General features: G+C 49.2%; 1 protein-coding gene across 6 annotated transcripts in view; it reads right to left on the reverse strand.

Moving 5' to 3' along the window:
* The window catches only part of NCOA1 (nuclear receptor coactivator 1), a 175,945-nt gene that overhangs the window by 56,502 nt on the left and 101,419 nt on the right, over positions 1–18,024 (reverse strand). For all 6 annotated transcript variants that reach the window (XM_069850607.1, XM_069850603.1, XM_069850604.1 and 3 more), the window contains 2 exons: positions 6,734–6,840; positions 2,944–3,110 (listed from right to left, as the gene is read on the reverse strand). In XM_069850607.1, coding sequence (XP_069706708.1) covers positions 2,944–3,110; positions 6,734–6,819 — 253 coding nt within the window. In that variant the 5' untranslated portion in view covers positions 6,820–6,840. The remainder of the gene's footprint in view (positions 1–2,943; positions 3,111–6,733; positions 6,841–18,024) is intronic.

Genomic DNA, 18,024 nt, shown 5'->3' on the forward strand with positions numbered 1-18,024 from the left:
TTGCTTGGACATTCTAAGCCTACTGTAACTCATTGCAACTGCCTGGCTCCTCTCTGGTACACAAAATCACATCTCCAGGTGGGTTTTTGCTCAGAAAGGAGCATAGCCACACGCTGCAGGATATCATAGAATCATGGAATGGTTTGGGTTGGAAGGGACCTCAAAGCCCATCCAGTTCCAACCCCCCAGCCATGGGCAGGGACACCTCCCACTGCATCAGGTTGCTCAAAGCTCCATCCAACCTGGCCTTCAACACCTCCAGGGATGGGGCAGCCACACCTTCTCTGGGCAACCTGGGCCAGGGCCTCCTCACCCTCACAGCAAAACATTTCTTCCTAAAATCTCATCTCAGTTTCCCCTCTTTCAGCTTATAGTTCACCATTCACAACACTTTAGCAACAAACTCACATCCTCAACAGTTAGCAAACATTAATTAGCTTTATGTCTGAGAAACAGAGTGAAGGAGAAAGCACATGAGCAGAGAAACGTAGTATCTCACACTTGGTGTAACTATCAGGACAGAAAATTGTATCTGGCCACAAATCTTATGAGCACAAGAGTTAAGAGGAGCAGCTGAGGGAACTGGGATTGTTTAGCCTGGAGAAGAGAAGGCTGAGGGGTGACCTCATCGCTCTCTACAACAAGTTAAAAGGAGGTTGTGAGGTGGGTGTTGGTCTCTTCTCCCAGGTAGCAAGGAATAGGACAAAAGGACATGGCTTCAAGTTGTGCCAAGGGGGTTTAGACTGGACATTAGGAACAATTTCTTCACTAGAAGAGTAGTGAAGCCCTGGCAGAGGCTGCCCAGGGCAGTGGTGGGGTCCCCATCTTTGGAGGAATTCAAAAAGCATGTGGCTGTGGCACTTGGGGACATGGTTTAGTAGGCACAGTGGGTCTGGGTGACGGCTGGACTGGATGAGCTTAGAGAGCTTTTCTAACCTCGATGATTCCATGATTCTATGAAATATTCTGACTTTTTCCCTTATTTTTCCTACCTCCTCACGGGAAACACTCATGCAGTAAACCAAGAACAAATACAGGCAAAGTTTCTTCTCTTCGGTAATTTGGCGCCACACAAGATAAGGCAGCAATATGGAGCAAAGCTCAAGGCATAATATTTTTAAGTAGTGCTTGTCCTAGTTAATGTTCAGCCCTGCTGTGCAATGTCAAGAAAACTAATGACAAGTGAAGTGGCAGCAAGCAGGAACCTGGCCGTACTCACTCGCTTCTCAACTCCTTTCAGAGCCCAAGCACAACGTGAATGAAATTCAAAAGAAGTTTGTCCTGGTTCATCGAGAAGCCCGGGCAGTGTGTGCAACATGAGCTGAATGCTTTGCCACCAGGCTTGTGCCAAAATTCAGTGCCTAAAATAAGAGTCAGCTGGAGGAACCTATGGCAACACCTGATTCGAACTAAAAGAAGGGAAATACAAACAAGATAGAAGGCAGGAATTGTTTATGTTGAGGGTGGTGAAGCACCGGCACACGTTGCCCAGAGAGGTGGTGGATGCCCCATCTCTGGAAACATTCAAGGCCAGGCAAGGAGCAACCTAATCTGGTTGAAGGTGTTGCTACCCACTGCAGAAGTTGGACTAGATGGACTTAAAGGTCCTTTCCGACCCCGACAATTTTATGAAACGCTCAAGGTCAGGTTGAATGGGGCTTTGAGCAACCTGAATTGGTAGAAGGTGAACCTTCTCACTGCATGGGGTTGAATTGGATGGGCTTTAAAGGCCCCTTCCCACCCAAAAATTTTTCACAGAAAGGGTCATTGGTCACTGGAACAGGCTGCTCAGGGAGGTGGTTGAGTCACCTTCCCTGGAGGTGTTTAAGGCACAGGTGGACGAGGTGCTGAGGGACATGGTTTAGTGTTTGATAGGAATGGTTGGACTCGATGATCCGGTGGGTCTCTTCCAGCCTGGTTGTTCTATGATTCTGTGATTCGATGGAGCCCCTGTATGTGCGAACAACCCCAGCCATGGGGGTTGGAAAAACTTTTACCATCTGTTATCAGGCAAGACAGCTCCGCCCGGAGTGTGCAGCAGGAGCTTTGGCAAAGGCAATGCTTGACGGATGACGTGCTCTCAGCACTGATACTGAGCAAGATTCACCTTGTGCACGAAGGACAAAGAGTTTGCACGAAGGACAAAGTGTTTGCATGAAGAAGGAAAAGACGTTTGGACGAAGGAACAGGTATTTGGATAAAGGACAAAGCATTTGCACAACGCAGAACGAGCTGGAGTCCTCCTGCAGCTGCTCCAGGAGGGATGCTGAGCTCGCAAGGACCTGAACAAGTGCTCCTTGATACACCTCTCCCCTTCTCCTGTGCAACGCTTGAGCTCTTTGGACTTGAATTTTGTTCTACGAGTTGACACTTGGGGTGAATTTTAACCTTTATATGGCTTCCCAAGCATCTCTGCCCACCGGTTACAGCACCGTATTCACCAGTGGGAGGTGGATTACTGGCAACCAGACAGATTAGGGGTGCATAAGGACAGATCTGACAAGGGTTCATGGTTCTTCACCGAGCCTTGCACTGTGGGTGGCAGAGCTGTGTCCTTCACCTTAGTCAGCCATAAAATGGGGTTGCTGCACACAGGTAACAGCAGCACTGCTGATAAGCCCTTAATGGGCCTGATCCTGACCGCTTAATGAGCACTTACTGCTTACTTCAACCTAAGGAATAATCTCAGGATGACTCATAAACACAAAGTGCCACCTTGCACCAGAAGCAATCTCAAACAAGCCAAGCAACGGAGGTGACGCATACCCTTCCCTATTACTGCTTCCATAATAGCCAGAGAAGAAAAACAGTCACAAATGGAATGGTTACGAAGTGCTTTGTCATGAATTAAGTCATGATTCTTTGCTGCGATTTAGTATCTGAAGGATAATGCTCTCACACCAAAGCTTCCGGACAAGCTGAGGCAAGAGGCTGCACCCTTACCTTGCTCCAACCTCTTCATCTGCTGGATCTGGTCAACCGTCTTCTTTAGGATCTTGCATTTGTCGGGTTTGACGCTCAGCGTGTCGATGTCCCCGATGTTTGCAGACAGCAGCTCCGCCAGCTCCTCTAAATATTTGTTCTCCTGTTCCCGACGCCGCTTTTCATTGCTGTTAGAGAAGGGAAAAGAATTAGAAGTCACATTAAAAGACTTTTTTTACCACTGCTCAGTCCAGTCACACCTGTGTACTAGACAAGAACCCAAAGACACAAACAAGAAGGGGCTTTGAGTAACCTGATGCAGCAGGAGGTGTCCTTGTCCATGGCAGCGAGGTTGGAACTGGATAGGCTTTAAGGTCTCTTCCAACCCAAACCATTCATGATTCCCTGTTCTCAGCCTCAGCTCACAGTGGGGCTGAGAAAACACTGGTTACAAAAACTGAATCCGAAAGTCCATCTCAGTAGGAGATTTGTGTCCCACTATCAACACTGTTGGGTTGTACTACATGGTCAAAGATGATCCACTGACAGCTGAAGCCTTCGAGAAGAGGTTTGGTTTATTCTCTTTGCTGAGAGTGGAAGCCAGCTGGAGCCTGAATATACCCTGACAACTCTGCAGAGAATCTTTAGAAACCATATCTCTCCAAAAGGGGACGAGACACCACCGGCCCTCCCCTCTAAGTTGCTCCTCAGCTCTTTATTTTCCCTTATTCCAGTTTATTCACTCAATCTCCAGGTCTGACAGGTAGGTGTTGTCTCTTGGGATTTTTTCTGTTGCTTAAACTTGCTCGCACGTGAAAATTTCCAACAACCACAGGGATGAGCCTCTACGATGAACCTCCCCTTGCCTACCAAGTTCACTCTGCATCACCTTACTTCTCTTCCTGCCCGTGTTTCTCCGGGTGGTGTGACTGCCCTGAAGGGTAACAGGAATGACTCGTCCTCCTTTAACTCAGTGGAGCAGCAGAATCAAAAAGGAAAGGAAGAAGAAAAGCCAAGTCCAGCTGTGGGTGTGGAGAATACATGCTGTGTTTCTGCTTGGGCCACCAATCCCGCTAAGTCCACAAGCAAGACTATGGGACACACATAGTACAACCTGGAAACTCCTCTGCGATGGGCTCGAGTGGGTGCAGGAGACCTCACTTGCAGGCAGCTACCAACGAGTGCTAAGGGTTTGCAGGCAGCAAAACCAGCCTCATATAATTAGGCTGGATGTCACAGAACCAAAGAATGGTTTGGGTTGGAAAGGACCTTAAAGCTCATCCAGTTCCAACATCCCTGCCATGGGCAGGGACACCTTCGACTGGATCAGGTTGATCAAAGCTCCATCCAACCTGGCCTTGAACACCTCCAGGGATGGGGTAACCGTCACTTCTCTGGACAACCTGTGTCCACCAAATTGTCTCCTGTACCCATGGGCAACAGATCTCCACCTGCTGCTGAAAAGCTGGGTCCAGCCACGGACCTCAGCCTCTTCTCGCACCGGTATCACTGACTCTAGTGCTGGGATGCTTCCCAGCAACAGGCCAGCAAACGCTGCTGGAAGGAGCCGAGCGAGTATTTTATTAAGGTCAAATTAATTCCTACCTCTCCCTGCAAAGCAAAAAGCAAAAGCTGAGGGGAGAGAGAAAAAAACCTCCCTCTGTTGTGGGTGAGCTCATTTCATGAAAACCCTTAACGTCGCTGTTGCTGTGGCAACTTTCACATTGTAGGAGGGAGAATTGGCCAATTTTCCTTACATAAAAGCATCATGAGAATATTACAGCTGTCACTGTTCTTTATGACTCCCAAGAATCATCAGAAGCAAGAGTTAAACCTTCCAGGTGTTAATAAAGCACTCTGCAAGTCCACTTTGCTCCAGAGTTATGGAGGATTTGGCCAGGCCAGGGAGGAGGATAAGGTCACTCCCCACTGCGGCTGCAAGTGAGGAGTCTGCTTCTGGATTTTGGTAACATGCTTCAGCTCCAGTGTTTGGGGTTGGATGGCCAACCCAATGACAAGGATTTGCCTACAGGAAAGCTGGGGAGGGCTTCTTCAGCAGGGACAGGACTAGGATAGGATGATCTTTATTAAAGCACCACATAACTTGGAGGGTTTCTTGACTCAGTGCCTGAGGACAGGGTTTCCTCCTCCCAAAACCTCATGCAACTGTCGCAGGCAGTGGGACAAGCCTCTTCGCAGGCCACCACTTCACCATTTTACTGTATTCTGTTCTGGAGCCCTCAGCATCTGGAGCTACTGGAGGGACTCCAGAGGAGGCCATGTAGGTGATCTGAGTGCTGGAGCACCTCCCATCCAAGGACAGGCTGAGAGAGTCGGGCTTGTTTGGCCTGGACAAGGGAAAGCTCCAAGGAGACCTTCGAGCAGCCTCCCAGTACTGAAAGGGGCTTCAGGAAAGCTGGGGAGGGACTTTTTCTGAGGGATTGCAGGGACAGGACAAGAAGAAATGGTTTTAAGCTGCAAGAGGGGAGATTGAGACAAGGTCTTAGGAAGAATCTTTTCTGTGAGGCAAGCAAAGCTCTGGCCCAGGTTGTCCAGAGACAACATGGCTGCCCCATCCCTGGAGGTGTTGAAGGCCAGGTTGGATGGGGCTTAGAGCAACCTGATCCAGTGTGAGGTGTCCCTGCCCATGACAGGGGGACTGGAACTGGATGAGCTTTAAGGTTCCTTCCAATCCAAACCGTTCTATGATTCTGTGAAAACCGCAATAAACAGAAATCCTCAACCAACCACTCAATTTCTCTCTCCTGGAACACCCCAGCCTGGATATTTATTGTCTACAATATATTGTGTGAGCTCTAAGTGACAGAAAATACCTATGGGCTTTGCTCTGTGCATCAATACTCTGTGATGACAACCAAAGCAGCATCCCAGGCAGCAGAGATACGGAGTCAGCAGTAGCCCCGTACATTCACCCCTACTAATAGACCATATTGACATGGAAAAAAAGATGCACAGGGAGCCTGGAAAAGCCCATGGAAGGAGATCACAGCCTTTTCTATCGAGGACTTCTTCACTTAAATCAGGTGGCAAGGTAGCTGGGATGGGAAGACTCGGTCCTACGCAAAAGATGCCTCTCTGCAGTGAGTTGATCCTGCATCAACACACAGAGTTGAAGATATTTCTTCAAGGCCAGGTTGGATGGGGCTTTGAGCAACCTGATCCAGTGGAAGGTGCCCCTGCCCATGGCAGGTGTTGTTGGAACTGGATTCTGTATTTCAGACAGAAACACTGTGTGTTCCTAACTGCATCACAGAGCAAGAGGGTTTCCACTGGAGTTTCTGAATATCACAAACCCATGGATTTCTTGGGAATCTGCTGTGAAGAGGCAGAAGGCTTGGAATGATCTGCAGACCTTGCAGAAGCATCTGCTCCAAATTGACCTCAAGAAAGCTTCCCTGATGCTCTGCGCGCTCTTGCTGTGAAGAGGCAGAAGGCTTGGAATGATCTGCAGACCTTGCAGAAGTATCTGCTCCAAATTCACCCCTAGAAAGCTTCCCTGATGCTTTGAGCGCTCTCAGTTTCTAAACTCAATACATTAACTTTGCTAACGAGCCTCTAATCATCATTTGCCACCTAACAACAATCAGAGCAGATGGGGAGCCGCATTTCCATCCTGCTCCCTCTTCCACCGCAGCCACGGCTAAAAGCAAAGCGAAGTTCTGGTGGGAAGTGTGAACGTTTCCGAGTGGCTGAAACCCGGCTCCATCTGCTCGAGCAGACGGGACGGAGCAACGCAGAGGGAATGACAAAGTAGCCGCAGCAGGGGATGGATTGGGAGCAGCACACGTACCTCTGGGCTGTATCGCAGGGCGAGCCTTTCCTCTTCCGAGAGTCGGGGTTGGCAGGGTCCGTTGAGCTGTCCCCAAGGCCACTCATGTTGGTTGACCTACTTTGCACCTAGAACCAAAGAGAGACAGGGTAAGGCCAAGGGTTTGGCAGCTGCAGGAGGAGAGGTTCCTCTGCAGAAAGGCAAGAAAACACGGACCAAGTGACCTCTGAAGAGGTAACAAACCCAACACAAATCCTTGTTATCAAATTGATGCCTTGGTTGTGATGGAAATGGCGCAAATGGAAGGTGACATGCAACCACGTTACTCTCCGTTTGGTTCCCCGGTCACCATTTGGCCAAGCAAGCTCTCACGACCATCCTTACATCACAGACTGAGTTCTTCCTTCTATCCTCACAGATTTTAGCTTCCTGGCCTTAGAGCAGTTTAACAACCTTTGAACCACAGCCCCTTCCAACGTTTTATTTACATCTCTTTGACTGCTTTTGTTTTGCTGCTTTCTCCTGCAAGTCTTCTCCTTCAGCCCATCTCCAGCTCCCCTGCCACCTCTCCCTGGCTCCTCTGACTCACAGCTGGCAGAGGACGCTTCACCCCTCACATTGTGTCTCCCTCACCACCTCCTTTCCCCTCAGCACACGGCCTGGGCTTTAATTAGAGCTGCAAACTGACTCATCTCTTAACGGGATGCGACACCCTCCCACGAAGCCCATCCCCACCTCCTGCTGAGGCTGTTTCCCACACGTGGTCCTCCCAGCCTCAACCTTCTCCTCACACAGAGCTTCCCACCACAGCTGAACCTTGGCCACTCCCAACAGCCAACACCTCCAGGGTTCTGGCTGACTCCATCACACAGACATTTCACCCTTATTTTTAAGGTGTAATTTCAACAGACGCTGAGTAAACCAGTCCATGCTACCACAAACGAGAGGTCTAAGCAACCAAAAGTGGTTCAGAAGCTTCAGCGAGAATTTTAAGTCATGAGGATTACAAATTCACAATATCCTACACGCTAATGCTCTTTAATGATTTATTTTATTTCTTTATTTAACTGGATAAAATACTATATAAGCCTAATAAGAGCAAAGAAACCAATTATGGCTTCATTCTGAATCCTTCACCTTGAACGGTGTTAAAAAGGTTTGGCCAAAGACCATAAAATCATTAAGGTTGGAAAAGACCTCGAAGATCATCCAGTTCATCTGTCAGCTCAAGCCCAATGTGCCAACTAAGCCACGTCCCCAAGTGCCACAGCCACACTCTTGAACCCCTCCAGGGATGGGGACTCCATCACTGCCCTGGGCAGCCTCTGCCAGGGCTTCACCACTCTTCCAGGAAAGAAACTGTTCCAAATACACAGTCTAAAAAACTTCCCTGGCACAACTTGAGGCCATTTCCTCTTGTCCCATTAGTTTTCACTTGGGAGAAAAGACCAACACCCACCTGTATGCAACCTCCTTTCCAGGAGCTGCAGAGAGCAATGACATCTCCTCTCAGCCTCCTCTTCTCCACACTAAACAGCCCCAGGGCCCGCAGACACTCCCAGAACCTCTGGGCTCCAGACCTTTCCCCAGCTCTTGTTCCCCTTCTCTAGACACTCTCCAGCCCCTTGATGTCCTTCTTGGGCCCAGAACTGAACCCAGGATTCGAGGTGCGGCCTCACCAGCGCTGAGTGCAGGGGGACGATCCCTTCCCTGCTCCTGCTGGCCACCCCATGGCTGATCCAACCCAGGATGCTGTTGGCCTTTTGGGCCACCTGGGCCACTGTTGGTTCAAGTTCAGCCACTGCTGACCAGCAACCCCAGGTTCTTCTCTGCTGGCCAGGTTTCCAGCCACTCTTCCCCAAGCCTGGAGCGCTGGGTGGGGTTGTTGTGGCCCAAGTGCGGGACCCAGCACTTGGTTTTGTTGAACTCCATCTCACTGGCCTAAGCCCATGCATCCAGCCTGCCCCGATCCCTCTGCAGATCAACCCTCCAGCAGATCAACACTCCCATCCAGCTTGGTCCCATGACACTCTCCAACAAAAGAACTCAAGACTGTCCCCTCCAACTGCCTAAGTGGGACTAAACACACCTGCAGGACAGCATCAACGCCCCCAAAAGCCACATTAAACCAAGGGACGGGCCTTCTCCAGAATAGACAGCAGCCGCGCATGTTGCTCCCCTTCCCTTTGTTAAAGCCATTCCATGTTTTTTCCAGTAAGCACAATAATTCAACAATGGACAGCCCCATCCTCTAACTTATTTATGAATTTTAGAAGCTTTTGTTGTTGTAAGAAGATGCAGTCCCTGAGAAATAAAGTAGCAGATTGTGATAAAATGAAAACTAAAAGAAATGTTCACAGTTCCCACAGCCCAGATTCCCCCCATGTTTGATTCAGTTTGTCCGAAAGCATAGTGGGATGGATGCCTTCAGTGGTCCACCATCTCCTGTCTCAGGGACATCCTTTAGTGGTTGATAGGAATGGTTGGGCTTGATGATCCTGGAGGTCTTTTCCAACCTAGTGATTCTGTGAAATCATTCTGTGAAAACCTGCTGTCTAGCCCGGTGCAAGAGAGCCACTCACCAGAAGTCACTGGCACTGGCTAATTTCATGCTCAGACAACTCCCACCAGCTTTTGAACGTCCTCTGAGTGCCAAACTGTAACTGTGGCCAGGGTCCTCCTGACCTCAGAGCAGTACAGAGGAAGGGATGCAGCCATGAGCATCTCCTCCACTCCCTCACTGCTTGAAGGCTCCATGGGCCATATCAAAACCCCGAAAGCCAACTGAATCCTGGGCTGCATCCAAAGCAGGTTGCCCAGAGAAGCGGTGGCTGCCCCATCCCTGGAGGTGTTCAAGGCCAGATTGGATGAGGCTTTGAGCAACCTGATCTGGTTGGGGATGTCCCTGCTCATTGCAGGGGTTGTACTGGATGTGTTTAAAGGTCCCTTCCCACCAAACCATTCTGGGATTCAATGATTCTATGAAAAACAGCGTTACCAGCTTCGTTATCTCTTACGACTGGGGTGTTGAGGAGGTATCACCCATTCTGGCTCCCCATCTCCAAAAGGACCCACCTCTGCACTCAGCATTGAAAACCTCTACTCCAAAACAAGTGAAATATCTATGCTAGAGGGAAAGAGTCTGTGTTCCAGCAGCACATGGGCATTTCTTCTAACGCCTGCGTCACTGCTCCTAAGGCAAACGTTGTTCCTGAAATCATTTTAGCAATACCTGTGCAGGTGATCGATGTTGCAAGCACAAGAGCTTGTCCACTGCTGATTGATTGTTGCTGATTGTCCACTGCAACATCTGCTTGCAGCCCAGAAGGCCGAATGTACCCTAAGCTACATCCAAAGACGTGTGGCCAGCAGGGCAAGGATTCTCCTCCTCTACTCTACTTTCGTAAGACCCCACCTGGAGTCCTGTATCCAGATCTGGAATCTCAAACATAAGAAGGACATGGAACTGTTGGAACAGCTCCAAACGAAGCCACGAAGATGATCTGAGGGATTAAGCACCTCCCGTATGAGGACAGGCTGAGAGTTGGGGTTGTTCAGCCTGGAGAAGACTGGGGAGACCTTAGAGCACCGACCAAGTACCAGAAGGGGCTACAGAAAGCTGGGGAGGGGCTTTTTACAAGAATCTGTAGTGCTAGGATGAGGGGGAATGGAGGTGTTGAAGGCCAGGTTGGATGGGGCTTTGATCCACCTGATCCAGTGGGAGGTGTCCCTGCCCATGGCAGGGGAGTGGAACTGGATGGGCTTTAAGGTCTCTTCCAACCCAAACCATTCCATGATTCTATGAAATCGGAAAACCTGGGCAGAGGCCAGCAAGCCAGCCATGACCAGGGATCCGAGTTCATCCCCCACGTCCTTGGCAGGGTTGCAGGAAGGAACGGTGCCAAAGCAAATATGAGGAAAGGGGAAAAAAAGCAAACTCTTGAAAAATGTAGACATTGGAAAACTGGAAGTGCTGCATCATCTGCTCTGGGTGAGAAGGGTTTGCTGAGGTTTCAGACAAGCTTCCCAGGGTATATACCTTCTTCTCGAAGGTTTAACTCTTCTCATCAAGTCACTGAATCTATGTAAAAGCATTGCTCTTACAGGTCCTGCTCTTTCTTCTCGGCAACTGAATTTAACAAAGAAATGAGGATGGATATGGCAGGTAAAGTCGATTGTCCCACCGGGATGCTCCACTGCAGGACCGTGCCTTGGCAATAGCGACCATATGCCTTGGAGAGGTGAACTAAGGACAACGTTGCAGCCTTAGCTGAAATCCTTGGCTTGAGTTAAGCCCTTGATGTAACAACCTCAGTGTTTCTTTTCATTGTAAAAGGAGTTTATTTTACAGAAAAACTTGCCAGGGCTGACAAACCAAAAAATGTCATTTGGGCTAAAAATGTTGTTTGGGCTAAAAATAACAGGGATGACTCGGTTCAAAAGCCCTGTTGGGTCAGGGCAAGACCACGGGGTGATGTCCCCTGCGGAGGGCAAAGGCTGGACTGCCGGGGAAAGGCAGCGCTGCCCAGGCTCGGGGCTGTTTCATCGGAAACCTGGTTTCTAAAGCCCAGCTTCTCGTAAAAACGTTAATGTTCTGCTGGCTTAGGAAGGCAAACAGAGAATCGTAGAATCACAGGGTTGGACCTTTGAGATCATCAAGTCCAACTGTACCTGTCCACTACTAAAGCAGATCCCTGAGCACCTTGTCTAGCCGGTTTTTAAACCCCTCCAGGGATGGGGACTCCGCTGTCCCAGGCAGCCTCTGCCAGTGCTTGAGAACCCTTTTGGTGAAGAAATTGTTCCCAATATCCAATCCAAACCTCCCCTGGCAAAATTTGAGGCCATTTCCTCTCGTCCTATCACCTGTCACTTGGGAGAAGAGACCAACACCCACCTTGTTCCAACAACCTTTCAGACAGTTGTAGACAGTGACAAGGCCTCCCCTCAGCCTCCTTTCTTCCAGGCTAAACAACCCCAGTTCCCTCAGCTGTCTCTCCCAAGGCTTGTTCTCCAGCCCCTTCCCCAGCTCCATCCCCCTTCTTTGGACACGCTCCCGTCCCTCAACATCCTTCTTGGAGGGAGGCAGAGGAAGGAGGTTCAGACCAGGATGGGTAATGGGAACCAAGACAAAGCAAAGCTTCCCAGGTTGGATTCTACAATTTCTAAGAAGATGCAGCCTTTTGGGATGCTAACGAATATCCTAGCAGAGACCAGAGCCTTGACATGGAGGATGAAGGAGCAGCCAACATCAATATTCCAACGCAATCCTGTGGATCAGGACACGAATGTAATTTCCACATTAACAAGAAATAATAAAAAAAGGATGTGAATTATTGAACCTCAATGCTTCCCTCCTAACAATGCCAAAGGAATTCCAACAGCTTCCCAAAGGCCGCCGTCATTACCTCTAGCAGACACAAATGATCAGAGTGATTTGTACTGACAGCTCAGAAGACGGAGTTGGCCACTAGACACTTGATTCCAACACAAGAACCCATTTCAAAGATCTATTTTTGATATTTTTTATGAATTCGACCCAAAAAACTGCTTACAAACCAACGCTCACATCTATTGGAGGCAGATACAGTGAATCGGCTGGTTTTAAGAGAACTCCAATGTCAGAAAAGTCTCTCCTATTGCAGCACTTTATCATCAAAACACAACCCATCTGTGCATGCACAGCCTCAATTAGAGGTAATTAAGAGCATATTCGGAGTGTCGCAAGGACACGTCTATATTGTTCTCCTCGCAAACTCAGCAGCAGCTGCTCCACTCAGCACTAGGGTCAGAACAAACGCAAATTTTAAGGGTTTTTTAAACTTCTGGAGATTACAGAAGAAACACCAGAGCTGTGATGTAGACAGAGAGGAGGCAATGGGTGAGAACGAGTGAGTCACTTGCAAACCCACCGCATGTGGTGTTTTTTGGAGGGGGAGATATTTTAAAAAGAACATCGCTTCCTGACCTCATTCCCAACAAAAAAAAAAAAAAAAAAAAAAGGCATAGATTCATAGAATGGTTTGAGTTGGAAGGGACCTTAAATCCCATCCAGTTCCAACCTCCCACTGGATCAGGTTCCTCCAAGCCCCATCCAACCTGGTCTTCAACACCTCCAGGGATGGGGCAGCCACCACTTCTCTGGGCAACCTGGGCCAGTGCCTCACCATCCTCACAGGGAAACATTCCTGCCATTAGATCTCATCTTAATCTCCCCACTTGCAGCTTAAAAGTCCTGATTAAACATTGGTTTTTTTGGTTGCTGAAGTTGTCAAGAACAAATGTCACACCTCTTTCAGACACCAGTCCCTGGGGGGAGCGGAAATCCCAGTACCCATATGCCACTGACCAGCCTGTAGACACATCTGCCTTGCAACTAAATCCTCTTTTCTTGGTACCTTACCCCAATTTTCCTGCTTTGTTTCCTCCTGCCTCTCATCCACCCTGTCTTCTTCTTCCTGTGCCTCATGGAGATGCTGCCAGATGCACCCTCTGTCTTTCAGACATCCAGCCCAGGAAGCATGGGTTTGTCTTGGCTCCCATTACCCATCTTGGCCTGAACATCCTTCTGGACATCAAGTGCTGCTTCCATCATCATGATAACATTCATAGAATCATCTGGAAAAGCTCTCCAAGATCATCCACTCCAATCATCAGTCCAACTCCACCATGTTTACTAGACCATGTCCCCAAGCGCCAGGGCCACATGGTTTTTGAACACCTCCAGGTATGGGGACTTCATCACTGCCCTGGGCAGTCTTTGACAGGGCTTCACCACTCTTCTAGTAAAGAAATTGTTCTTAATATTGATCCCTTCCCTGCTCCTGCTGTCCACACCACAGCTGATCCAAGCTAGGTTGCTGTTAGCTATCATAAAGTTGATGCTTAATTCAAGGCTGGACGGAACACACTCAAGCTCACCAGGAGGGCTTGCATCAATTTTACTTTGAGCCCATGTCTCTGATGGCATTAGGGCTGTAGGAAGAGGGACCTTTTTTTAGGAAGAAATGCTTTCCTGCGAGGGTGGGGAGGCCCTGGCCCAGGTTGCCCAGAGAAGTGGTGGCTGCCCCATCCCTGGAGGTGTTCAAGGCCAGGTTGAATGAGGCTTGGAGCAACCTGATCCAGTGGGAGGTGTCCCTGCTCACGCAGGGGGATGGTACTGGGTAGGTTTTAAGATCCCTTCCAACCCAAACATTCCATGATTCTATGGTTCTATGATTCTATTATTTCCCTGGGAGTTAATTGACTTAAGTGTTCTGAATGTTCTTGCCAAGAGCACCTTGTAACTGGAAGGTGCTGGCACACAGCAAGCACCCCAGCCACCCATTGCCCAGTAGTGGTCCACAACCGGGTATAAAACCAACCAGGAGGGCTCTGCTCTGCAGTATCAAACAAGGAGATGCGGGCAGAGCTGAAGGTCTCTTCCCACCATGTACATCCTAGTGGGTTTCCTCCTTGGCCCTAAAAGAGATACCCAACATATCCCAGTGGAAGACTGACACCAAATCCATCTTGCATTCGCTACCGCAGACAATGAGGTGGGAAATGCCAACAGGCTGATGTGTCCATGGGGAATAAGAATAGCCCTTGGTTTCCCAACCACTCACAGTGGCCATGGCGGGCCAGCCAGCACTAAGAATCAAAGACTCATAGAATCATTAAGTTTGGAAAAGACCTCTAAGCTCAACCAATCCAACTATCAGCCCAACCCCACCATGCCTGCTAAACCATGTCCCAAAGTGCCAAGGTTACACATACTTTGAACCCCTCCAGGGGAGGGTATTCCATCACTGCCCTGGGCAGCCTCTTCCAGTCCTTCACCCACAGATCCTACAGCTCTGTGTCCTCTGCAAAGCAGTCACGGGAAAGAGTGATGAACCTCATCCTCAAGGGTTGAGGACACGGGACACCAATTCCATTTTCCAGGGCCCCATTATTCTTGTCATTTTAATTCTGAGCACCAGAAACTGCTCCATGGAGAAGATGAGCTTTGCTCTCCAAATCCACGCTTCTTCATCACCTTGTACCCACAAGAAATCATTTGTTTTGAAAGGGAACACAGGTCGTGCAACCCATAAAATAGAACCAATCCAGCCAAAGGGAATTTTGCATACGGTAACGGAAATACGTGCATCAAAGTGAATTCCTTAAGGATGAACACAAGGCTAGGCGCATGCCAGCTCAGGAAGTGCTTGATCTCTACATGATCCCTAGAAAACACTAAAAAGAATCATAGAATACTTTGGGTATTCTCAAAGCCCATCCAGTTCCAATCCCCCTGATATCACTTCAACCCCCCAGATAAGGGTAGGGACACCTCCCACTGGAACAGGTTGCTCCAAGCCCCATCCAACCTGGCCTGCAACACCTCCAGGAATGGGGCAGCCACCACTTCCCCAGGCAACCTGGGCCAGGGTCTCCCCACCCTCAGCACGAAGAATTTCTTCCTAATGTCTGATCTAAATCTTCCCCCTTCCAATTTCCCCTCATCCTAGCACTACACACCCTTGTAAAAAGTCCCTCTCCAGCTTTCCTGGAGCCCCTTCAGGTACTGGAAGGCCACTCTAAGGTCTCCCCAGAGTCTTCTCTTCTCCAGGCTGAACAACCTCAAATTTCTCAGCCTGTCCTCATAGCAGAGGTGCTCCAGCCCTCAGATCATCTTCGTGGCCTCCTCTGGACCCATTCCAACAGTTCCATATCCTTCTTATGATGGGGATTCCAAAACTGGACCCAGGACTCCAGGTGGCGTTTCACAAGCGCAGAGTAGAGGGAGAGAATCCCCTCCCTCGCCCTGCTGGCCACGCTTCGTTTGACGCATCCCAGAAGGGAAAGAAGTCTATAAATCAATGTCGAGCGGACTTAGAGAGGTGAGGGTCCAAAGTGAAGGTGTGAATTTTAATGCAACCATCATCTCTATCACATTTGCAACTCTCAGATCCACAGCGCTCATTCCCCGTTAGCCTGGGGATAACTCCAGCAGCCAATTTGTTTTCCAAATGAGTGGGAAAAGATGGGAAAGGGCTTTGCTTGAGCGCAATGGAAATGTATAAATCCAGCTGTGGGAAATCAATATTTGATGCCTAAAGAGACCTCTGAAATCCACCGTGCCACTCTTATTTTCCCAAGCTCTCTTTCAAACTCACCTCAGCTAAAATACAACAGACAGGAGGTAACGGATGTGCTGCTTATTACACTAATTGCAATCATCTCCTCGTTACCTGGTGCTCACCCACAGCTGTTTGTCGGAGCCATCTGGTGTCTGTCTTAATTAGATCACACGCTCGGAGGGGCAGGGACTGTCACAGCGCATGAGTTTCCAACTCCCCCCGGCATCCCGCTTCTGTCCGAGCATCTCCGTGCTCCCACTGCGAATCCTCTCGCACGGAAGAAAATACGAAGCCAAAGAAAAAGCCACCCCAAAAATAAAGCAAATAAACTCAGCAGGAACCACGCCGCACGAGGGAGGCTGCTCAGGAGTAAATGATCACCCACAGCTTCTGTTTGCTGTCCTAACTCCCTAGGATTTATCCTCCAAGCTGCTCTGGGGGTCTTGGGTCAAGCACTGGCAGAGGCTGCCCAGAGAAGTGGTGGAGTTCCCATCCGTGAAGGTGTTCAAAACACACATAGACATGGCACTTCAGGACATGGTTTAGTAGCCATGGTGGTAGTAGGCTGACGGTTGGACTGGATGAGCTTAGAGGTCTTTTCAAAACATAAGGATTCCATGATTCTATGGACAATGGGGCACCAAATCAAACCAAAAATAGTCACAGAGAAAAGATGAAAACATGGAAACTGTGCTTTTCCTCCTATTCCAGTATAAAAATTATAGGAGAACTAAAAATTATGGCATGCCTCATGCCAGTATCCTTGATGAAGTTGCACACAGGGTGAGTGGAACAGAGTCCATCGGCTCCAGCAAAGCCTTTAGAAGGTGCTGTCTTGCATCTCATCTTAGCACGTTCATTTGTCATAGCTCAGATTCTGAGCAACCTAATCCAGTGGAAGATGTCCCTGCCCACGGCAGGGGGTTGGAACTGGATGGGCTTTAAGGTCCCTTGCCACCAAACCATTCGATGATTCTATTATTCCATGACTTCTGGAACACTGAAATGCTTCTAATAAATTACTAGCAACTTTGAGCATGAGCGCAAGCACTTCCTGCACCTGGGTCGGGGCAAACCCAAGCAAAGTTAAAGGCTGGGCAAAGAATGGACTGAGAGCAGCCCTGAGGAGAAGGACTTGAGGTGCTGGGGGAGGAGAAGCTGAATATGAGCAGCTAATGGGCTCTCACAGCCCAGAAACCAACCGTGTCCCGGGCTGCAACCAAAGCAGTTGGACCAGCAGGGCCAGGGAGGGGATGCTGCCCCTCTGCTCTGCTCTGGTGAGAACCCAGAGTTCTGGAATCCTCAGCACAGGAAGGACATGGATCTACTGGAGTGAGTCCAGAGGAGGCCACAGAAATGATCCAAGGGCTGGAGCACCTCCTGTACAAGGACAGGCTGAGAGAGTTGGGGGTTGTTCAGCCTGGAGAAGAGAAGGCTCTGAGGAGACCTTAAAGCAGCCTCCCAGTACTGAAAGGGGCTCCAGGAAAGCTGGGGAGGGGCTCTTGATCAGGGAGGGCAGGGATAGGATGAGGAGGAATGGTTTGGAGATGAAAGAGGGGAGATTGAGATGAGATCTTAGGAAGAAATGTTTTCCTGTGAGGGTGGGGAGGCCCTGGCCCAGGTTGCCCAGAGAAGTGGTGGCTGCCCCATCCCTGGAGGTGTTGAAGGCCAGGTTGGATGGGGCTTGGAGCAACCTGATCCAGTGGGAGGTGTCCCTGCCCATGGCAGGGGAGTGGAACTCAATGGGCTTTAAGGTCTCTTCCAACCCAAACTATTCCATGATTCTGTGATTTCAACACTCTTGCCAAGATGAAACGAAGGCTGAATTTGTCATAGCGGCATGAGCCAATCGAAGATATTTAAGAGCCATATGCCTCTGTGCTGGGTAAGATAGGAACCCATCACCCATTTTCAATTTGTATGGTTCACAGCTAAGTATCAGCTGAGTTCTTCCACCACCACCAGCTATACCCATGAGAAAAGTCCATTTAAAAGGATGATGACACATCATTTTCCGTTGAAAATGACTCCAATCAGGTATTTTAAGCCTGTGTAAAGATCTCCGAGTATTAAAACCACTCTGGCTTTTTACTCTCATTAAAAGCCCAATAGAAATTCAAATTTCTCCTTACACCAGCTGTTTTCCCAAAGCCGTCAACTGCCTTATTACAGGGCTGCTCAAGAACGGCAGCACACACTCGACAAGCG

This window comes from Phaenicophaeus curvirostris, chromosome 2, assembly GCF_032191515.1.
Source record: "Phaenicophaeus curvirostris isolate KB17595 chromosome 2, BPBGC_Pcur_1.0, whole genome shotgun sequence".
Taxonomy (NCBI): Eukaryota; Metazoa; Chordata; class Aves; order Cuculiformes; family Cuculidae; genus Phaenicophaeus; species Phaenicophaeus curvirostris.